Source organism: Marmota flaviventris, chromosome 1 (assembly GCF_047511675.1).
Source record: "Marmota flaviventris isolate mMarFla1 chromosome 1, mMarFla1.hap1, whole genome shotgun sequence".
In the NCBI taxonomy this organism is placed as follows: domain Eukaryota; kingdom Metazoa; phylum Chordata; class Mammalia; order Rodentia; family Sciuridae; genus Marmota; species Marmota flaviventris.
The window spans coordinates 42,678,400-42,702,786 of NC_092498.1; the positions used below are offsets into that span (position 1 = coordinate 42,678,400).

The following is a 24,387-nucleotide window of genomic DNA, read 5'->3' on the forward strand; positions in this document are numbered from 1 at the left end:
TTTATAAATCTGAATTGAACATGGAATATTCCATTCATTTGTGCCTCTGTTTCCTTATCTGTAAAATGAGGTTAATAATAGCATCTATCTTATAAAATTGTTATGAGAGTTGAATGACCAAATACTTATAGCCACTTGTATCGTGCCTGTAAAAATAGCAAGCACTATGTAAATGGTTGGCAATGAATAAAATAAAACATGGAGATAATTTATGTTGGTGATGAGAAACAGCCTTTGGAATCCCATAGACCTGTATTTAAATCCTGTATCTTCCTTTTAGTATCTTGAACCTTGAGCCAGTTACACAAACTTTTTGAATCTCAGTTTTCTAGTCTATAAAATGATCAAAATGCATCTTATGAGGTTCTCTATGAAGAAGAGATGATGCCTAGGAGGTATCAGCTCAGCTCTGGTCATTCCTATTCCACTAGCATCTTCGGTTTATCAGAGTCCCAGCAGTTAACACACTACATCGTAACTATGATTTTATTTAGTAGCATATTGTGTTATTTGATTTTCATCTGTGCAGCTAAGGTCGAGTCTGTCATGTAGGTAAATGCTTACAAAGTTTTCTTGAATAAACATTTAACCACCAAGGCCTTGTCTCTTGATTCCTGTGCTGCTCAAGAATGAACATTGTATTTATTCATTCACTTTGTTTCCTCATTTCCTATTACCTCACCGTTTTTAAAAAGTCTTCTGTGGCTAATACATGTGATTCTAACCTCTCCTAGGGACCGGAGTGCACCATTCATACTTTGACCATTGCCCATTGCTTACACAGAGCCTGCTTTCTGGGCCCACATTCAGTATCTGCAGCAAGACTCTCTGGGCTGTGGCCTGATGGTTCCTGCACAGTATGACCATCTGCTCCTGGGGCTTAGCCAGTTTACAGTCAAGTTGCATTCAGCATTAATTAACTTTCTGTGTGCTTTGAATAGTGCATTGAGCTCAATAATGACTTTCCTCAAGGCCAAGACTGTGAGCTAGACTTAACAATCTACTGGCTATAAATAATAGTAGATTATATCTTTCTGGAATTTTGGTACTTGAAAAGAACATAGAGACCATTTTCCCCTCCATTGTACGCAAACCAATACTCAATGAAATGACTTGTTCAAGATTACTCAGCCAATTAATGTGACAGAGCCAAGACTAGAAAACCGGGTTTTAATTTCCCAGTATCACAGTCCTCATAACTAGGGTAACAACTGACTGTCAGTGCCCCTGATTAGATGGAAAGATGATCATTAATTGAAACACCTTTGTTTTTGTGTCCCTAAATGTGCTATTTTTCCTGATGCCAAATAACTGCATTTAAACCCAACACAGACAGAGATAAGAACTGTGGGCACTTGTAGTATTTCTTTTGTACTTTGGCATTTGCCTGCCTACATGGTCCTGGTAGGTCATTACATGTCATTACATGTGACTCAGAAGACTCTCAGCTGGGTGTAGCCTGGATGAGGGCAGAAGATGGGAAGCAGCTCAGTAAGAGGGTTTTAATTTTTATCATTTCTACTATTTAAAGTAATACGCAGACTTGCAAAATTTTACTATATGAGAAAACCAGGTTTATCTGCTTTGGTCATTTTTAGATTATTTGCAAGCATGCTTACACATTTTTTTTGTTGTTTTGTTTTGATTGTACACTAATTTAAGTTGGAAATATTTATACCTTAAAATTTCAATGTCATGCCATCCCATTCATTTAAGGCTTGTGATAGTGCCTTAAAAAAATCAAATGTAACATGGATGGGGGGGGAGTGGAAAGTGTAACAATGCCATCTTTGATTTACAAATTAATTCCATAAATAATAGGATTTGCCTCCTGCGCTCTGCTTTGAAAGGTGCTTTGGTGTCTCATTTCGCTGTAACATTTTACTCTGCTTGTTCCTCTTCATCTTGCCTGGTGAGTGGGGGAGACTGCTGTGCTTCTTTGGTTGGGGCCTGTCTCTTCTGTTAGGGCTAGGGAGCACATCCTGAGCTGTCTTTAGGTGAGGCTTCTCCTGTGGTGGACCTCCTGCCATGATGCTGCCCCTGCCTCCTTTGGGGACTGCAGGAACAGTCATGCTGGGGACCTTTCAGCTCTTTGGATTTCAAAGGTGCCTTTGGACTCTTGCTGAGCCAGATTGGTCAAGTTCCAGGAGAATTGCTGCACAGGATCCCATTCTGTGAAACTGTCACCCAAAGGGCTATCAGCCCCCTCTTGGTGTGTTTGTTTACTCCCTCTGCCATGAAGACTTTGGGTCACAGATGACCCTGCCAACCTCCTAGGTCTCTGTAATAAGCTGATATCAGTGACTAGAAGCATCAGAGGAGGCCAGGGTATGGCCTGCCTCTCTTCTCCTCTTCATTGTAAAGTCTTACAGAATCACTCAGTGGATGTGTTAGGGTTTTAAAAAAGAATAATTTATTTTCATAATATAATTTGCACAATGTTTAAACCAAGGACAAATAAAAAGTGAAATAAACAGCTGGGAAAATAAAATTAGGAAAAATATCAAGCACTTGGTGAAGATTTTTTTTAGTCATTTTTTTTTTCAAATACACATTTTTATTAAAAGTAAAGGATCTTACTTTCATATATTTTGCCCTAGTCATGAAGGATATTGTTACCAACTTGAGGAGACTGTTGGACACTGACTCTTTCTAGGAAAAAGCTTTTAAGATCTAAAGTAAATTTTATTTTCCAAAATTTATATTCAACCTTGTTCCTAATTATACTTGCACTAGAGATATTTCAACGGGCCAACTTAAAATAGCACTGAATAGGTTCAAGTATAGTATGGTCTTATTCTGTTTTTGCTTTCTAGCTTCTGGAGAAAATAAATGGATAATAATTGAAATATGGAAAAATAGATTGGTATTTTTAAGTCTTCTGCTGTGACCAAACACAAGATTACTAAATTTTTCCTGGCAGATTTCTGCTTCACTCTTCTGCTAATTCTGTCTTTTACAGTTGCTTCTTGCTTCTTTTTCTTGTCTTGTGTTCAAGCTATAAATGGAGCTTTTTATAAACCAGCAGTTACAGTAGAATGGCCCTGTGTTGCTGTGGTTATCAGGTGAACGGACCCAGGTAGAAGGAGAGGTACGTTCTTCCCAGAATAGTACTTTTCCGTGCTCATCATTGCCATCACAGTGACTATCTTTAGTAGGAACTTACCTGATAAATCCTTTATTCAGCACTTGTTTTGCATTATCTGTTTTTATTTTTTATTATAACCCTATGAGAGCAGTAATGTTCTTCTTGGCTATCACATTTGTGATATTATAAGGTTGCAAAATTCAGTAAACAAATGCAAGTATTATTTACATCATCAATATTATTTATCCTTTCTTTTGCTTCTCTTTGCCCATGTACTTTATCTGGAAAACATTTTAAATGAGCACCTTTGATAATTACATTGTTGGTGGGCATGGTGGCGCAGGAGGCTGAGGCAGGAGGATCGCAAGTTCAAGCCAACTTCAGCAAATTAGCGAGGCCCTAAACAACATAGTAAGTCCCTGTCTCTCAATTAAAAAAGGCTAAGACATGTGCCCCGATGGTTGCATGCCACTGGGTTCAATCCCTGCTACAAACAAACCAAAAAAACTGTTTCCCCTTTTTGGGTTTCTGCCTTAAGATTTCAGGGAAACGAAACCTCTGCTCATATATGTGTTATCATCCTAGACTTTGTAAAATGTGCTTCTTTAGACAAGACTCCTTGAACCTGTGCTACAGTTAAATCACAACCAAGTACTGGACCAAATCTCTCTGAGACCTTGGAATACTAAATGTGTCAACCACAGATCAGGTAACAGGACAAATGGGGAAGAGAAACAAAAAAACTGGGCTGTTCATTTTCTGTAATTTAAAATGCAAACGCGTCTCCCATAGGATGGGGATGGATTCAGGATTTGGACTTGTAGTAGGAAAGTTATTGAGAAATCCCTTCACAGGGTGCGGCAGGATGGGACTGTTTTTTTTCCAAGGTTCTTTTGAATTCGTTGAGAGGAAAGATAGTCGTAAAGATTATTGTTCAGCATGCAAAAGTATGCTCTTCTTTGTGCTGCAGTGGAAAATATAGCTCTTCCCTAGCTTTCTTTTTACCTCCTGACCTACCTCAGTTTCCTCCCCACTAGGAAAATGTTCTGGTGACGGCTCAGGGCCTCTGGGGACAGTTGTGTAGGAGGCACACTTCAGGCTAGTTTATTCAGGCAAGAGGTCAGTCCAGGGCCGTGGGCCAAAAATGCTGCGTGTCCCCTGTCTTGGAGACATGGAGCTACTTGAGACTAAGCTACCGTGAAGCATTAGTAAGTATTTCCCGCCCCCACACACTTGAGGAGCAAGACTCCCTAGAGATGTCTGTGTCTCCTCCCTCACAGCTGGATTTTCACAGAGACTAGACACTCAGCCATCTTGGCTGTGATTGTGAATAGCCAAACCCACTTGCAGCCTGCCTTTTGATCCTGTATTTAGTAACAACAGTAACAGTAAAGCAGTATCTGAGAACAGGAATGCCCCCACCCAGATGTGCCCCTGCACAATTGGTGGTGTCTTACCACCCCTGGGCAAATATGCCTCTGAGCAGCTGAAGAGTGAGGAACAGCCCTGGGTGCTCTGTACCTCTGATGGTAAAGATACAGAGTCAGGCCTGATCTCAAAGCACTTGATCACTCATCACATGTAGCTCTTCTAAAGTTCTAATCCATATTGGCTTTTTGACATATTTTTGGCCTGTTGAATGTTAAGGAGCCTCTATTTCTCAGTACATGGCTTTGGTAGTGGAAATTAGATTTAGAAAGTATTTTCAAGCATTTTAAGTCATAGGAAAGTTTATTAGAGATTAGTCAAGATAAGAAACACACAAATCTGCATTCGCTTGAAAATGGGTTGTGGGTTGTTCTCAGAATTCACTGCCCTGTCCTTTCCTGTATTCCACTTCAACTGTTTGGTATCTTTGTTCCAAGAAACTCAGAGCACCTGTCACACCACATCTTAAAAGAAAGAAACTAAAGAAATTAAAAAGACTTGTTTACATCAGAGCTGAGTTTATTGTATGAATAGTTTCTTTTTTTCTTCTCTTTGCACATTTTTTATTGGTGCATTGTACCTAATGATGGGATTTGTTGTTACATATGCACTCAGTATAACAATATAATTTGACCAAAATCATATATGGGAGTAATTTCTTGATGGCTCTTAATCAGGACTCTTTTTGCATTTGCAAAATTTCCTGCTATATTTTTGGCTCCATACTGAGTGGTAAATAAATTTTGGACAATTTCATTGTAAACTGTTCTCATAAGAACGTGCCTTCAGTTTCATTTTAAAGAGAACAGAGCTCCTTAGATCAGTCACAGCTTTTCTCAGCAGTCATCTAAGATGCTATGTAAGTCAGTTTCGGTTGTCACCTGAGTGGCATTGAGAGTGATCAGCTCTGCAGATATGCCAGCTTCGTGGGCTTAACAGTGACACCTTTTCATGGGGCTCTAAGGTTCTGTTTGGGGTTGTGTCTGCAATATTCATAACAGTTCCCTTTTTTGTTTTGTTTTGTTTTGTTTGCTTTATAAGTCAAATGTTGTGCTGAAGATTTCCTTTTATGCTTTCTTTCTAGCTGCTTAGTTGCTGGTGTGTTCCTTTATTTTTCCTAAATTTACAGTAGCTGTCAGTCTTGTGCTGAGTTCTCCTCTCAGTAGGCTGAATTGTGCAATTCTTGCTTGGCCCAGTTTAGGGCAGGCATCCTTCCCAGAACCCAGTTGGCTTCTCAAAGGTTAAACACTTTTGGCAAAAATAGCAAGTCATGACCGAAGAAAATCATAAAAACTGAAAGCCTCTAGAATAGAGGGAAAAAGAATTGTTTCTTACAGTGAACCACAATGGATACAAGTGGACCCATCTTTTAAAAGTTTGTTTCTCAAATTTTCCTGAGCATGATCATTTTTATAATTTCTCTTTGCTTCAAATAAAACCACCATTTTTTTAATGCTTTTTATGATCCTTGATGCCTCTTGGCTGTAGTGAGGGTAGAAACTGTAACAGCTATTTCTTAGTTATTTTAGCCTGATAATTACCCTGAGTCACAATCTAAGCACATTTATGGAACTCAACTTTGAAAAGAAAAAAGAAAACAACAACAACAACAATAACAAAGCTTTCTTAACAAATAATAAAAATCAAGACTGTGTATATAGTGTAATTGATTGAATAGAATTTAGGAATTCATTTTTTGTTTCTTAATTCTCCACTTATAGAGAAAAATGAATGTGTGACAATACATCTTGTCTATTATCTCTACAATCTTTAAAATGCATTTTGGTTTGTGGCTTCTTGAAATGCTTGTTAATAGATTTGGCTTTTCCAAGTAGCCCAAAGTGTTTTTCTAGCAAATCACTAAAGATCTATGTTTTGAGATGATATCTAATTTTTGTAAATTTTAATATTTACGTAAAGAGCTTAATCTTTCAAGGTCTCGCCTATCATATGTTTCACTGCTAGAGTTCCTATGTAATGCCTGCAACTGCTCTTTTTCATATAATCACGGGTCTTGATTTCTATGTTTTGGAGTTCCATATTTGTTTTTTTTTTTTTTTTTTTTTTTTTTTAGTTGAGACATCATCTCTCTCTAGGCTGCCTAACCTCTTCTATCTATTTCAAGAATGTGACTGGCAGCTTATCAGTTCTCCAGCTCAGCAATGACTTTGCTCTGACTTGTTGAAGGTTAACATATACTACCAATTCTTTATTAAAGCTAAAATTCACAACAATCTTTAGAAAGGAAAAGGAACATGAATTAAGGCTAAAAACAGGTAAATGATAAACAAAAAAATCAGTAGGAAGTTTGGGATTCATAACTGATCTTTCTCCAAGAATATTACCCAAGGTTAGAAATGACCACCAACCCAGGATGAAATGCCTGGCTCCTGATCCTGGCTCTGCTGCTTACTGCTTCTGTTACCTTTATAAAATCTCCCATCTTTTCTGTAGGTCAGTCTCTGCATTGATAAAGAAGAGATAATACTGCTTGGTGTGGTAGCAGTGCCTGTACTCCAAGGGGGCACTGGAGACTGAGGCAGGAGGTAGTCAAGTTCAAAATCAGCCTCAACAACTTAGCAAGGCACTCAGTAACTTAGCAAGATCTTGTCTCAAAATAAAATAACACTCATTTCAAAGAACAGGAAACTTGAGTGGCCAGAAACAGACATGGAAAGATGTTGCATAGTCAATGCATTAACAAACAAAGAAATGCAATGTGAAACTACCATGAGATGCCATTTCATACTGAACAAATTGGCATATATTAAAATGTGATGGTTTCAAGGACTGTGGAGTAATAAGCAATCTGAGACTTGGTGGGAGTAAATTCTGGAGCAATCACTTTGGGAACAAATTTGGTATTACCCAATAAGATTAAACATGCAATACTGTGAACCAATAATTCTGCTAGTTATTTAGCAAGTGTATTCTAGGATACTAGATAATTTGTTTTAAAAAGCAATGTTTGAAACAGCAAGAACATGGAAAACAGTCACAATATTTATAATAATAAAACAGACAAATCAATTGATGAATATTAATTCAATGAGGTTCTGTACACCTAGAAAATGAATGATCCACAGCTACATGAATCAGCATGGGTCAATCCCAACTACATGACATTGAGAAAAATTTGCTACTTCAAGGAATTTATACAGTTTGATTTCTATTTTGATACATTGTATAGAAATGTATATTATAACCCTTTATCTATTTTGATAGATTGTGTAGAAATGTATATTATAACCCTTTATTTCTAAGGTCGAGTGGGACATTCTTTCCCCTTTAAATGGATAGATCCTTTACATATAGTTCTCTGTATGGTGTGTTTTATGATTACTATATGGACTGTACATGCTCAATAACTATTACTAGTGTTTTAAGAATATGCAGTTGAAGGTTTTTCAATGTCAAGTGAATGTTTATAGATTCCCTCTCTCAGTCTTGTAATTTAAGCATACTACAGTGAAATAGAAAGTTAATGTCTCAAGGAAATATTGTTGGAATCAGTTCATAGGAGTATTTGTATGAAGACACATTGAATAGAACTGGCATGCTGCTAAATACTATTTTCTTAATATCTATAAAGTAGTTCTTTATAACATTTCAAATATTTTACAAACCATGATGGAAAATATAATCCTGGAAAAGCTCAACTGAACAGAGAAAAAGCAAACAGATATTGACATGAAATATTTATAGAAAGAATATAGTCAGAGGGAAACCACCAACATTTTCTAGAAACCTAGAACTTTGCAAATCAATGAACTTTAGCATCATGTTAGTGGATTTCAGGGTTCTTCTGAAATGAATGGATACTGACAGAAATCAGCACTGGGGAAAGATGGAGAGACCCAAAGACCCTCACGACTCTGCAATCTTTGTAACTGCATGGACCATCATATAGGAGAGAGGGCGGGGCACCAAGAAGAATGAAAGGAAAGATCAGAGTGTTCTTTTAGCATTTAATTTCACAAGCACCTCTGGAGTTTCCCTTCAGAGTTCTTGACACTCCACTTTTTGCCATTTAACATATAGAGTAGGACTACTTTTCCATTTTTTTTTTCCTTCCACCCTCTGAATTCCCAACAGAGGTAGAGGCTGCACAGAAACTGGGGATGTTCAAGGAGTTGGGGACTTATGGGGGATGGCTAGGAGCAGGCCTGTGGAGGTGGAAACTGCCACAGGTGCTTCAGTAATGGCTTTCCTTACCTAAAACACATATAGCAGTGATGCTGAAGGGGTTCCACCATCTCCTTGCAGAAGTTGGGGACATTACAGAGAGAGCAGCACGTTTCCCAATCATGGCAGAGCTACTAACGCAACAAGGTGGTTTGTTGTTGACTTTGTTTCTTTCCTTTATTTTTTGGTTTTCACACAATTTTCTGAAACTCCATCGAAGCCACACAATTTTAATGCCAGTTTCAGAAACACAAAGGGCTTGTGAGAGTGTGATGAAGGTAAGGTGGTTGTATTTTGTTGCTGTTGTAGGACAAGGGGTCCCCATATTTAGAAATATCCACAAAATACACTGGAAATAATCCTGGAAAAAATTCACAAATGTTTCTGATATTGGACAAATGTCTTAACCATTGTTCTTTTTTTTTTCTCTTCCCAATTTTATTTTATTTTTTTATTGGTTGTTCAAAACATTACAAAGCTCATGACATATCATCTTTCATACATTTGATTCAAGTGAGTTATGAACTCCCCTTTTTACCCCAAATACAAATTGCTGAATCACATCAGTTACACATTCACAATTTTTACATAATGCCATATTAGTGACTGTTGTATTCTGCTGCCTTTCCTATCCCCTACTATCCCCCCTCCCCTCCCCTCCCCTCCCATCTTCCCTCTCTACCTCATCTGCTGTTGTTCAGTTCTCTCCCTTGTTCCCCCCCCCCGCTTCCCCTCACAACCTCTTATATGTAATTTTGTGTTACATTGAGGGTCTCCTACCATTTCCATATGCTTTCCCTTCTCTCTCCCTTTCTCTCCCCCCACTCGTCTCTGTTTAATGTTAATATTTTCCTCATGCTCTTCCTCCCTGTTCTGTTCTTAGTTGCTCTCTTTATATCAAAGAAGACATTTGGCATTTGTTTTTTAAGGATTGGCTAGTTTCGCTTAGCATAATCTGATTTTATTATCTGTGTTAAAAGGTCTCCAGAAATAGAAATTTCCTTCACTTAATTTCCTCCCAATTGCTCCAAAACATTAAAGAAAGAAATTTTAGAATATGCTATATTAAACTTATTAGATTGAGTTTTGTTTGATTTCTCACTTTCATCAGTTTATGAAATTTGGTAAACATTGTTATTCAGAGAGGCATCAGGAAATACTAGATTTGTAAAGTATTTTGCCACCCAGTGAGGTGGGAAAGAAAAGTTACTATGTCATTATTCACACTTTTGCAACCCTTTGTTAGAAATAGGCAGAACTATTTCAGTAACAATGATTGGACCCAACTAGAGACTCTCAATATTTTTTTTTTCAAATTCATTTGCAATTAAAAAAAAAATCTGAAGTTGTGTCTTGAGTCTGTTGGAAAGTAAAACATGTTAATCCAGGCTAATGGATTCTGATTTAATGATTAAATTATTATTTAATAACATAACCAATATTTATTTTTCCCTTTTTTTTTTTTTGGTACTAGGGATTTAATTCAGGGGTGCTTCACCACCTACTGAGCCACATTCCTGCTTTGTTTTAAATTTTGGGACAGGGTCTCGCTAAGTTGCTTAGGGCCTTACTAAGTTTCTGAGGCTGGTCTCAAACTTGCAAACCTCCTGCCTCAGCCTCCCAAATTTCTGGAATTATGGGCATGTGCCACTATGTCCAGCTTCTTTTCTAATTTTGAAGCATGTACGTGGAGCAGTTGAAGGAAACTTCTACTTAGTGTCTTGGCACTGTTTCAGTCCAGTATTCTGTGGACAGCGGGGAAGAAGTATAGAGAAGTGGTAGGTAGGACCAAAGGCCACTGCACTATGTGCCATGGTAATAACACAAGTGACACAAACATACGCACAACGCCAAGGTTTTTGTTATTGCTGTTTTTTTTTTTTGTTTGTTTGTTTGTTTTTTTACTAATTGGAATCTACATCTAAAGACCTCTCATCTGGAATTTAGGTTTTAGCCCCTGTATGAGCTTCCAGATCACAAGAAATGTCAAGGGCCACATGTCATTTGGGACAATAACTTTGATGGATTCTTATTCAGTCTCTTCATGACATGTCTATTTTGTGTTCCTTCTTTTTCTCCACTATGTGGTCTCCTCATGACTGGAAATGAAGATTGCTGTGTCCACTGTATCCTGGCATGCTTGTTCTGTGAATTCCTGACCCTCTGCAACATTGTCCTGGGACAAGCTTCATGTGGCATCTGCACCTCGGAAGCCTGCTGCTGCTGCTGTGGCGATGAAATGGGGGAGGACTGTAACTGCCCTTGCGACATGGATTGTGGCATCATGGACGCCTGTTGTGAATCCTCGGACTGTTTGGAAATCTGTATGGAATGCTGTGGAATTTGTTTTCCTTCATAAATATTTATCTTTTGTTTGTGTTAAAACTGGAGAACTTTTTAAAACTTTTCTTTGGAAGGGGGAAGGAAAACACGTGGTAAGATTCTCATAAAACAGCTCAGTACTTACACTGTTAACTCCATATTTTACATATTCTCTGAAAGGCCTTTTCTCTCACCAAATCCACATGGTTTAATATGTGAAATTTCAACTACTTTAACTAGTTTTTGAAAATTCTTAATGTTTCAATAACAGAGGGACAGTTTGAGAAACACACACACACACACACACGTATACACACACACACACACGTATACACACACACACACATTAAATGTCTCCTTGTTTTTGTCAATTTTTCTGTTTTTTCCCAATCATTCTAGGGATAATGCTTTTACAGTGCCTATTTAAACTGGACCACTTATTTTTAATGTTTATCCTTTAGAGGTTAAAAGTAAGTATCTTTACTTTATAGTAAACTTTGGGAGAGACACCTGCACAACACCTGGGACCTAGTGGTGACTTACATGCTCAGCTTCCCCGGCCCCACTTGTTCCTTAGATGTCCAGCACTGGCTGTGGCTGCTGTCCTCTGGTCCTCACAGGGTGGATGTTATTCCACTCTTGTCCACAGCAGTGTGCAGTATAGCAAAGGAAAAAGACCTGTAAGAAATGAGCCATACCATAAGGTGTACTGAAGAGGGGATTGTGAGAGAGAAACTGCAAAAGACCATAGGAATAAACAGAAAAGAACTACCCAAAGATTGGGCAAAGCTTTAAAGAGGATGTGGAATTTGAGGACACCTCTGTCGATGAGTGATTCTTCTGCTACTTGAATGAGTTATTTTGATTGAGGACAAAGTTTTAGGTGGACAGTCTGAACTGTGTGTGTCCTTAATCAGTTAAAAGAAAACAAAATGCCGTTAGCACTTTCTTCTTAGTTGTAGGGATATAGCTTTTTTTAAACTATAAAATTTAAATGAACTAAAAGTATGCATATTCTTACCCATAATTTAAATGTTATGATAAAATTCTGATAAAAACAATACCTTATTAAAATAGCAATATTTTACAAAAAAAGAAACCCTGAACTAATTTCATTTAAGTTAGAAGATTTTTTTATTACTAAAATCTCAACATGTGACATTGATTTATTCAAAGGTTTTCTTTTGAGAGCCTTATGTCTTTTGGACGGCGGGGGGGGGGGGGGGGGGGGTTCTCTTTCCATTTATTTCTTAACCAGTTTTATAGTTCACAGTTCATTTTAGATGCCAAACCATTCTTTCCAATGTGAGAGGAACCTGAACACACACTACTGTGACCAAATTTCAGGATTTATGGAAGGTTATAAGGATCTCTATGTGTAAAGAAACAAAGACTCTTTGTGCAGTTATTGACCAGGAGGAGTCTGAGCAGCTCAGATGAGAAGGAGAGTGAATTTTCATACTATGTGCTTTCCTAAGAGCTTGATCTGCCCAAAATTTGTAGTTGAGTTTAATTCAATATAATTCCTTGTGGAAGTTTTGGAAATTGTACTTTGGGATTACCAGTTACTGTCAGTACTTCTGACTGAGCATCACATTGATAGTAACCACAAGAGCATATTTTTAGGAAGCTTTCAGCAAACCTAGGACTTTTATAAGAGAGTTTTTAACCTGAAGCTCAGAAATGTCACCTATGGTTTTCCTTTGAGATGAAACCTAATTTCTAATTATATTATTATTAAAGGGCTTAAAAATGCATTAGCAAACTCTTCCTTTTAGTGCCATTTACACACACATGCAAACACAAACCCTTTACATTTGGCGGGTTTAAATATAATTCTTAAATAGCTATCTTCTTCTTCCTCTTCTAAAGAGTGTCTTACATTTGTTACATCAAATATAATCAGAATCGGAATATTTACATATACCCAAATTAACTTAGGCTTATATATTAGGATGTAAGAATAGCATCTGTTTGTAAATATATAAAGCCTCTTAATGATCTGGAATTGTTTGAACATTTGATTTTTATGCAGCAAAATTTTTCAAACAAGTGTTTTGAATCTGCTACTTAACTATGTCCTGCTACTATTTGTGATGGAATATTAGCAAATTTCAAATAATGTTTCTCTGTAACAGAGAACATGAATGGATACCAGAATTTTATTTTCCTAACTATGTGTGTAGTACTTTTCCTCAGTTCTCTATGCCAGGCAGTCATTCCATAAATTATCTTATACAATTAAAATTTAAAAAAAAAACATAAAAAAAGAATAGCAGGAAAATGTGAAAATAGTTTCAATATATTTTAGAATTTCCGTATGTAAAATGTTTTGTTTAATTGTATGACTATCATGACTAAGTCCTGTATTTTATAGTTATAGATTGGTTTCTTTTTAAGTGTGAAAACTTAATCTTAAATATTTTTAAACTGGACCTGTACTATCCTGAATATAATATTTTAAAATTAAAAAAATGACTTCTTTATTGTTCTATAGAATACTTTCATATCTAATTAATGTATTAATTGGTTTATATTTGAATGAATTCAATTATAATTTAAGCCTGAAGCTTCATTTCATCTTGTTACATCCCTTTCAGAAGATTGCCTCATCTCCTTATGTAAATCACATGATTCATGCCCATAAATGAGCCATGGAAGATAGAGAACATTTTATATTGCAAGTCATAGTTAGATATATAATATCAAAATAGTGGTCTTTTCAAAATTCACATCAAAAACAAAATTTGTACTTTTTTAGCAGATTAATATAATTTGTTTACTTTGGGAATTATATCTCAACCTATAAAATTAAGGATTATTTTAATAGATGCTGAAATTGAAGAGCAAACTAAAGATACTCAATAGATTTATGGAATTTCCTGTAAGATATATGAATTTCACATAAAAATATATCATCAAAAGTATTTTCATTTAAGATTTTTTTAGTGGCACGATTTTTAAAAATGTTTTAGAGTTAGTATTTAACTAAGACAAGATAATGTCATTTAGGAGAAGGATTTTTATTTAGCACAGTAATACATTTTATTTTTGTGTTCTTATAGCATATCAGCTCTATCCATCTTCCCTACCTGAGAAGTTAGTATTTTTTGAGCAGTTCAAGGAGTAACCAAGGCAACCTTATGTAATAACTTTCTATTCTTCATCCATATAAACACTATCACTGCCCTAGATTGTGATGTTATTAAATGTCACTGCGTAACATAACTGTGATTCAAGTCCAGTGACTCTGTATTTTGCCTTATTGAATGCAAGTTAAATGCTTAGGTTACCCATCTCCCTAATGAATAGTTCATTAATTGATAAGGTTATTTTTCAAATTATTTAAAAGCTCTATGGTCCATCTATTCACTTGTGATTTGTAGGCTATATAGTTACTGCATAATGCATCTAATCTGAGAGGCAAAATAAAATTTCAACAAATACTGTCATGCCCATTTTTCTCTTCCATTTACACCAATGCAGTAGAACATACCATTGTGTTTTAAACACTGGTTCATCTTTTCATAGGGTTTATTGCACAATTACTGTTTGTGTTTTCCATCAAGCCTTGGGTATTTCAAGGAAGGTCTTTCATCAGTCTTCTCTGTGTGTGTCCCTATAAGCAATAAATTTACAGTGTTTTCTCTGCTTGGTTCACTAGTAGGCCCCTCAAGGAAGTCGCATAGCCCTCGGGAAATTTCAGTCCAAGATAGAACTTTGCAAACTCCCTTCACCACCACCTGCCAGCCAGAAACTGTTTAGCTCCAACAGTGAACTACTGCTGTTCCCTTAGTTAAGATTACATTCAGAAGTTTTGTTTAAGATGGATTGGGTCCTTGAGAGGGCATAGCTTTGTGATGTAGCTCTGATTGGGGGGGGCAAGGGGGCAGTTTGCAAAAACTGTCATTGGTAACTAAATCCACCATATATTTTTTTTCCATTGCAAAATTCCCAAAGAACACTGACTGCTGTCTTTATTTTAAAAGACTGTGATTCAAAATGTAATCAGATTTTAAGGAAGATAATAGGCAATCAGGAGGTGAAAAGTATTATAAGCAAAGCTATGGCTAAGCCCCACCAGGAAAGTAGTCTCCATTCACGCTGAAATCTGCACCACCCTATTCTCCATCCAGCTGGGACAGAGCATGACATTTTCCACTAGGGCCATGAGTATAGCTCTGAAGCAGCCAGATGTCAATATAAGTACTTTCCTGCCTTCACATTGAACTGTGACTAGTAGTTCTGGTTCTATTGTTTGTTTGTCCGTTATTTATACCTTAGATCCTTAACCTCATCCCTCTTAGGGCTTGCTAAAAAAGAGTCATTAATTTAGTTGTGAGGTGACTGTGAAGAAATCACTTTAGGAAACTGTCTTTTGACACATTGCCAACATGGGGTATAGATATATGTGTTAAAGACAAAGAATAGCTCTGCAATTAGGTGCTCACTTGCAGGCAGGTCTTTTTGTGAGGTTTAGTTGAAAACGTAATTATTAAGAAAGTGGTGCAAAGCAAATTCAAACAAATTCCAAGTCTAGCTTGAAAAACTGAAAAGGTTCTTAAGTTCTGTCTGATGCATAAAGGGGTAGAAGCAAAGGAATTACATTCCAAAGCCAAGAAAGAGGGTGTACAAAAGCAGCTGATCCACTTGACATAGTTCATAGCCTTTTGCAAAGGAATAAAAGCCTGTTGAGCAGGGAACCAAAAGATCTCATTATAGGATGAAGCCAAGCCATATTAAAGCTTGTGCACTAGTAACTATGTCTAAAAACAGCCTGCTGTTTTATATTGAACCAATACATTTCTTAACTTGGTAGGTTGCAGCGTAAAGATGTACAGAGCCTGTCTGCTGGATGCTATGCCAATTACAGATGTGGCAGAGTGGTGTCAAACACCTACAAACAGTTAGTATTGCAAGCAATCTTAGAGTGAAACAAAAGAAGTTTTGAAATGTCACCTCAAAACCTAGAGAGCACAGTTCATCATGTGTGTCTGACTCTTAAAGTTTTGAAATCGCCTTTATTATATAATTTAATTTGGACATTGTATGATCCCTTAATCAGAATGCACCTTTCTTTTAAGAACATGAATAGTGCCTGAGAGATAAGGAGAGTATCTTTTAAAAGTAACACCTTCAGATGACAAGGTATCTCTGATCAGCTCTGCAGAAACTGTTTCATTGGTGCTGGAGTGAAGGAAGAGTGAAATACTAAAGAATACATATTAGACTTTGTTAGATCATCAGAAAGAATAATTGGACATATTTACACAATTACATTTTAGTAAACTATTATGCCCGCTTAACTATAATACATATTCTGATAAAAGTACATTAAATTGCAATCCAAAAGCAATTTAGCTGCTGAGGACATTATTTTTTATCTAATTATTCACAAATTAATGAATAAAATTAAATTCCAATCACTGAAGAAAATGAAGAAATGGTGAGAATCAGAACTACAGATTAGTTAAAGCAAATATATGCAATGCATAACAGAATTAAAGCATTTCTTTTATTCAAACTCGGTGCTTAAAAAAGAACAAATCCATCATCTTGAAATTTGACTTGTAGCTTGACATTAAAAATAATATGAGTAGAATTTTCAGTGGGGTAAGCACAAAACTAGTTCAAGTTGTGTCACTCTCAATTACTGTACTCAGGTGGTGTACCCATTAAAATTCCCACTTGTGGGTTCTGCTCACTATGCAAATGGGGTCATTACCTGGAGAATTTAATTGGTTATGACACTGGGAGTAGGACTTTTCCTTTCAAAATAAACCTACTTACACACATTTTCACTAGAAATTTGATTGTTATATATACTTTGGTTTGTTTTGCTCTATAAATATTTACTAAAATTAGCCTGCCTTACTTATTTACCTCCTACGAATAATTCAAAATAGATCCAAATGACTTTGGTTTGGTTTTATTTGTCTATAATACTAGTTGGAATGAATATTTTTTTAAAAAATTGCTCATCACAACATTAGTGAAATTGTTTGTACCTTTTAAACCTCCCATTGCGTGTTGATATGTATCCATAAAGGTTTTTATCATTTAATTATAACATCTCTCTCATAATAATTCTAAATACTTAATTTGAGATTTTCTTCCTTTTTTCCCCAGATTGTCACTTCAAAAAACATGCAGTTAAAGAGTTAACATGCCCTAATAGGTGGATTAATAAACATAAGCACACGTACCGCGCCCGCACATGCACACACACACATACCCACACTCACTATTGCTGAGGTGCCATGTCTAACACTTGCAAGGCCTTTATACATACTAATAGCACAGAGTGGGGATAGCAAGTGGTTTGTTACTGTTAGTAAACAACACATTGGTATAAAAGTTCATGGTTTTGTATACCTACCACATAATTTCAATGATTGTGGACATTTCAACAGGAGAAATCTAACTACCTAGAAAGAATATTGATAAAGGCCTGAATTTTCAATGAATCCTGAAATTACAGTGTGGTTTAGTTGATATAATAATAAAATGAGCATCCAGGAATTTAGTTCCTAGACACTGTTTCTAATCGCAGTTCCCTTAGTGAACTTGAAGTAGGAACAGGGTTGCTATATAAGTTTTAATGGGATAATCTTAGGAAAGTACTAACAGTTCCTTCAAAGAGGGAGGTTATATAGTCGAGATTTTTATTATACCAGGTTATATAAAAGCCTAGATCTAGTTTACTAGATCTAAAGAGAATATTTTTCCTTTAATATAAGAATATTCTAAAATCAGAGAAAAAATATTCCAAGGATATAGAAGAGGAAATGCTACAAATTCATAGCGGGACCATTGGGCAGGATTTTTAACATCTGTAACTATGGGAAATTTCCCATAGAATATCAAATATGGATCCTAGTCTCTGACATTCATTTTTCTATGATATTTCTAATTGTGCCCGGAGGATAAGAAGGAGTTGGCGCATCCAATAAATATAATCATTTACATGCACAGAGCTCCCTTTGAAGTTAATAGGACCTATGGAAAGGGGAGTTATGCACCACGAAAATGAAGTTCAACGTGAATCTAGTTCTTTCTTTTTAACATGCAGTGGTGTTGCCTACGCATTTGGATTTTCTTACTGCTTATCTTTCCTTTGTATGTGATGTTTAAGTTGAAGTTGACTGAAATGCTCCATGTGTAGAGGAAAGATAGTCAAAAAGAGTGGATGCGATGATTGGCAAGCACATACCCAGGGACAAGCTTTATAAGATAGCATCCAAAAGTGATAGGGCCTGACATTTGCAGAGCTTGTTTAACTTTTCAAAAGGGATCCATATCCATTCTCTCATTTGATCTTCACAAACACTATGACTCTTCGAGGATATACTTTTCACTTCCATTTTACAGATGAAAAAACTGGGACAAATTACTTAAGTGTACTTACTAAAGCAACATTGTTAGTTACCGATAGAACTAGGAAACCCAATTTCTATTCCTGGATCTTTTCCTTCAGGTACGTCCATTTCTTATGAAATCTTATCTATTACTTAATATAATAAATTGGTATAATCACAACTGTTCTACTTGAAGCAGGGACAGGGACATGGGAATATGAAATCTTGCCTACCCCATTTCTTGTCTTGTGCCTTTCTTACTTAAAATGGGTGTCCTGGCTTGGACTCTTAGGAAAAATTGAAAATTGCAGCTACTTTTGCTACTTATCTTTCATGATATATACATTGATCCCAAACTCAGTCAACCCACAATATGTTACTATTTATCACTAATGTCCTTTAATTCTTTGTAAGACAACATGCAACTCATTTACCACTTGCCCCTTTAGATCTGCTTCCTGCTTCTGCTACCTTTCCTGTGCTTTCCTTTCTGATTTTCAGTAGGCTTCACTTCATGATAGGCACCAGAGGAAACTCAGAGGGTAGGAGAAAAGAGAGGTCAAGATAAAATTTCCACCCTGCTCCATGATCCCCTGACTGCTGTGTAGTGGTTTACCAGTTGCCTGGTGCCTCTGAATATGGGGTTCCTGTGTGGTAGGTAGTTTCTCTCCCACAGCCGCTGCCCTCTCCCCTGCCTATTTGGGCCTGGGCAAGTAATGGTTTCCCACTGTTGCTAGTTCCTGACACTTCAAACTCCCTTGCTGGTTTCCTTACAACTGATTGTTCTTTTGCAAACAGTCTCTTTTATTAAACTCCCTTCAATTAAGCCCTCTGAGTGAGCCATCTGTTTAGTGCCAGTATTCTGACTAATGAGGTAGTAAGGAAGAGTTAGTTTCTGTGTGTGCAAATGCACAGGTTGTCTGAATCCAATCTTGTTATTGTGTATTTCTAAGATTTATCAAAACAATGTAAATACTTCAGGTCTCCTAGATGTTTGTGTCACTTTAACATGGGCAGTTAGTGTCAAATAAAATACATCAAGAACTACACTGGACACTCCAGAAATTTCCTCCATGATTTTGTTTCAGTGACCATCCACCTCCCTTGAAATCATTTGACACCATAACAAGCTGTGGTGGGAAAGAAAAATTAAGAGGGTGTCATTGCCATGAAAGATTCAGGGATTATGACTGAGTTTACATAGAAAGATGTAAGATCCTCAGAGACGATGATGTTTTCCTTTGTTCCCTACAACTTGAAATGACTCAATATCTCCATCAACACAAACAGACCCATGGCAGAAATCCTAGCCTGGAAATTAATCTCTACAGAAATGTCCTATTATGGATACTGTATAATGGTACCCAGTGGTAATGAAACAAATTAATAATGACATCTGTATGCCTTTAGTGACAAACACATCTAAGGTAAAGCAGGTCCTTATCAAGCCATAGGCATTAAATCAACCCCAAGGTAGTCAACCCATAACAGCTTAATAGATGCCTCAAATATTCATCCAGTTAGCCAAGGAGCATCTACTGGTCATCCTTTTTTTTATATACACATCTTTATTTTATTTATTCATTCTTATGTGGTGCTGAGGATCAAACCCAGTGCCTCACCTGTGATAGGCAAGTGCTCTACCACTGAGCCACAATCCCAGCCCCTTTATTGGTCACATTTGTATCCAGACCCTGTGGTATGAGTAAACATGAAATGGTGTTGGTCAGCAAAGTCTCAGTTTCAAGAGACAGAATGCACATTAATTTTACAAAATTAGAGTTAGAATAGAGAAAGGTATAGCTCTTATGAGTAATAAGTTTCCCTTGGAGAGTCAGAAAGTTTTTGCAGAAGAAGCATGTAAATTGGAATTTAGAGAAAGTAAACATGGGTACATTGTGAAGTTGCGGTGATTTGGGGATGGATGGAGAGCAAGAGCTGATGAGAAGAGGCCAGATGAGAAGAGAACTGAGTCAGTGCCTTGCTTCAATGTCTTTCCCAAGTCTCCTCAACTGCCCTAAGGAAATGTGAAGCCTTCTAAGATTGTAATAAAGGACATGGTGAGAGCAAATTTATGTTTCATCAGGGCAGCCATATGGATGATGGGCTGGAGGGGGAGAAGAATGAATGTGGATAGTCAGTGGAAAGATGGTGAATTCATTTATATATTATTTTAGTCAGCCTTTTTCACTGCTGTAATGAAAGGACCCAACCAGAGCAACTGTAGAGGAGGAAAATTTTATTTAAGAGCTCACAGTTTCAGAGGTCTCAATCCATAGACAGTAGGCTCCATTCCTTGGGGCTTGAGTTGAGGCTGAACATCATGGTAGAAGAGTATGGCAGAAACAAATAGCTCACGTGATCAGAAAACAGAGAGACTCCACTCTCCAAATACAAAATATGTACCCCATAACCACACCCCAAATAAACAACTTCCTCCAGCCATACCCCACCCGCCTCCACTTACCACTTATTTAATCCCATCAGGGATTAATTTACCGATTAGATTAAGGCTATAACTGAAATAATTTCTCCTCCAAACCTTCTTATATTGTCTCCCATATGAGTTTTGGGGATACACCACAGCTAAACCACAACATATGTGCAAAACATGGTGAGGGCCTGAGCTAAGCCATTGGCTAAGGACAGATGGGGCAGAGCGAAATGAGTTGGACACATTTCTGGAAGACAAAGATTGCCTTCAGTGAATGGACAGGGCAAATGCGCACAGTGTTTATAGCCAAACGCAACTGTACAAATGTGAAATGTTTAATAAAAGCAAAGTTCACAGGAGTTTTAAAGAACATTTAGGTTTTAAGCCACGAATGTCTTGGTTTTCTTAAGCATGACAGTGGTTTTGAAAGTGCTTTGTAAGCAGTTTCACCAGTATTAGGAAACATCATTGTAATATCTACTTGAGTTTAGATGGTGGGAAGGGTACTATGTGTTTTCCAGTGGGAGAACCAGTAAAATAGGTGATCCGGAGTAAAATCCAACTGTATTAGTCTGCTAGTACTGCATATGAACCAGGGTGGATAAGGGCAGTGTGAACAGGGAGAAGTGAAAGGAAGGCAAGAATCAGGGGAATATGCACAGAAGATATGCAGAGTGCCTGCAGGTAAGACATGTTCAAGTACATGTTCATTGATCTTTAAATGAATGCATTAATGAATATATGCAGATGGATCAATAATGGGATATGTAGTACTAGGGACCACACAGGTTGAGGCAAGCTTAATAAAGAAGAGAGGGAAAAAATTACAGGGTTATAGACACCCTCTGGCTTACCCTTTTTAAACTAAATCAACAAATCACTAACCATTTCTTGGTTGCTAATTGATCAGTTAAATGAGTAATTTTGTAACTGTCTTAATGAATAAATCTAGTTTCAGTCCAAAGTCTTAGGTACTATATGACTCAAACTCTTCCGTTGGCCTCCAGCAACTCTGAAATTACTAAGTAAAATTCCTAAAGTTACATTCTTGCCAACCTTTGTCATTTTGCACAACCTGATTCAAATCTTCAACTGGGCATGCTCCAATTTTTGTATTAGCCCAGGAGGGTGTTTACTAGCCCTGAGAGGTTGTATAATTTGATTTTAGTTCTGAGCATCACACATTGTTTCCTCAGTCCTAATAATATAACCCAAATCTCTTTTAACTATTTTCATAATAAGTTGCAAAAGGGTCATGGAATAAAAATCTGTTTTTTTTTTAAATAATTACATTCAAATGTAAATATTTAAATACACATTGAAGATGCCAATGGAATTTTAAGCAGGCCTTTAAAGAATATTACCTAGAATAATAAGAGAGACACCAGGGCAAAAGCCCAGCCACTTGGGTTCTTTCTGTCCCTAATGGGAGAAACTGACTTGAAGGCAATTGGAATGCTGATCCCTGGGCAGAAATTCCATTTACATCTGGCAATTGGATCATCACATAGAAGCTGAGGGCTTTTATTTGTTCTTGCAAATATTTATTTCGAAATAATTATTGAAAGTATGAAAGGCAAAGCAATGGGAATCCACACCATAATATGAAAGTTTAAATCTGCCTGATTCCTAAGAACCTATGTCTCTGGATTCCATGAGTGTTTGGTTTTGGTATATCATAGAGTAGAAGTCACGTGCTGTGGTTTTCCATTTATTAGGAAGTTAAGAAGTTACCATTCATTTGGATTACATTTTCTTTCAAGCAAAACTTTTTTTTTTAAGTTTTAGACCTAGAATATTATAAATTGTACCAAAATATACAGATGAAGATACTTAGGCAGAAGTTATCACAAACATGATTTAAAAAAATATTTCAGGCTTACTGTTGATATTTCAATCATTTCTTCTTTAAAGAAGCATTCACCTAGGACAAATGGCTTTTTTCACGGGGAAGACAGTTAATAATTGATAAAAGGAAATATTTCACTTTTAGGCTTTCTTAAATTTCAACAGGCAGATAATTTTGAAGAGTATCAAAATAACTGAATATCTTTGTAGCAAAAAAAAAAGGGGGTTATATTTTTTTCTATATTCATTAAAATTTTCCATTGTTGGCAAACTGGCTTCAGAAAGTTTTCTTAAATAAAAAAAATAAGGTGGGGTAACCCATTATTACATTCCAGGTGTGCATTAATAAAGTATCAGACTTGTAAGTTTTACAACTAGAAAGTAGCACTGTAGTTATCATGTATTACAGTACACACAATTTGATTGTTACAGAGTAGACATCTGCCAGAAACATTTCAGTTTAGCATGATGAATTTACCTTAGCCCTGTCAAGAATCACATTACAATGCCAAAGTATCGCTTTGAATATATGTTGAAAAACAGAAATAAATTTGTTGAGGTAGGGTTTCAAATCCCCTCAGGATCATGTCATTACTGGTATTGTGGCTAGGCACATGTGAGCTCAAGTTACTCTGTAGGGGATTTACCAATAGCAAATGCCATTCATTTAATCAGGACAGCTAAAGAAAAGATATTGTTGACTGTGGGTGATACAAGGAGTTTATCAGCATCACAGCAAGGATTCTAGCACACTCAATTTACATAAAAGTATAAGGATATTTAAAACATAATCCTTTTCCAAGCCACTTAAATATATTCACATGAGAAGTTACTTATCTGCAGCCCTTTTGCGGCTAATGGTAAACTTCTCTGAAATATTTAGCCTAACTCTTTGTGGTATTTGCCTAAAAATGCTGAATTACAGCCTTTGTTCAAATAGTAAAATTTATGCTTTCCTTGTGTTTGAGGTACAAAGGTATGATAATATAGACAGCAGGAGATGCAAACAACAGGCAGATTGTTGCACACTCACTCAGAAACCACTCACAGTTTCATTTCCAGTATCTTTGGGAGCCTAGCTAGTACAGAGTCGCCTCCATCGTATGCATTGGAAATGCCAAGAAATTTAACTGTAATTTCTTGAAAGTCCTGTGAGTTCTATCAAGAATTTGCTGCACACTTTGGAAAGATTTTACGGTGTAGACATGACCACATGATAGGCTTCTTATATCCATAGCAACTTTTAAAGTCTAAGATGCGGAATAAAGACTACTGCCTTAATAATACCAAAGGGGCACATCCACACAGGCAAGATTGTGAGCAGGGTTCACAGTTTAACTACCATAAAAATTAGCTGCCGCTTTCATTTGAGAAATATGGCAGATAAAAGCAGTTTCAATATTCCACCATTGCATTAATGTAGATGTCGCACAGATATATTAAATTTTTTCCCTCTCAACACCTTGCTCTAAGAAAGTAGTAAAAGTATTATGTTTGCATGAGACTGATTTGACATGTAGTCTGAGAAATATATGAAATGTTGTATTTTTAAAGGACTTGGCTTATGAAAAGTTATATTTGAGAGAGTGTGGAATCAATTCTCAGGAATAGTTTATGGTCCAGGAACTCCTACAAGGTAATGGGAGAAAGTGGTGTGTGTGTGTGTGTGTGTGTGTGTGTGTGTGTGTGTGTGTATCCATATAGTATATGTATATACTAACAAA

General features: G+C 36.6%; 1 protein-coding gene across 3 annotated transcripts in view; it reads left to right on the forward strand.

Moving 5' to 3' along the window:
• The window catches only part of Mdfic (MyoD family inhibitor domain containing), an 88,598-nt gene extending 74,128 nt beyond the window's left edge, over positions 1-14,470 (forward strand). For all 3 annotated transcript variants that reach the window (XM_027926499.2, XM_071612721.1, XM_071612715.1), the window contains one exon: positions 10,813-14,470. In XM_027926499.2, coding sequence (XP_027782300.2) covers positions 10,813-11,060 — 248 coding nt within the window. In that variant the 3' untranslated portion in view covers positions 11,061-14,470. The remainder of the gene's footprint in view (positions 1-10,812) is intronic.
• Positions 14,471-24,387: the final 9,917 nt, after the last annotated feature.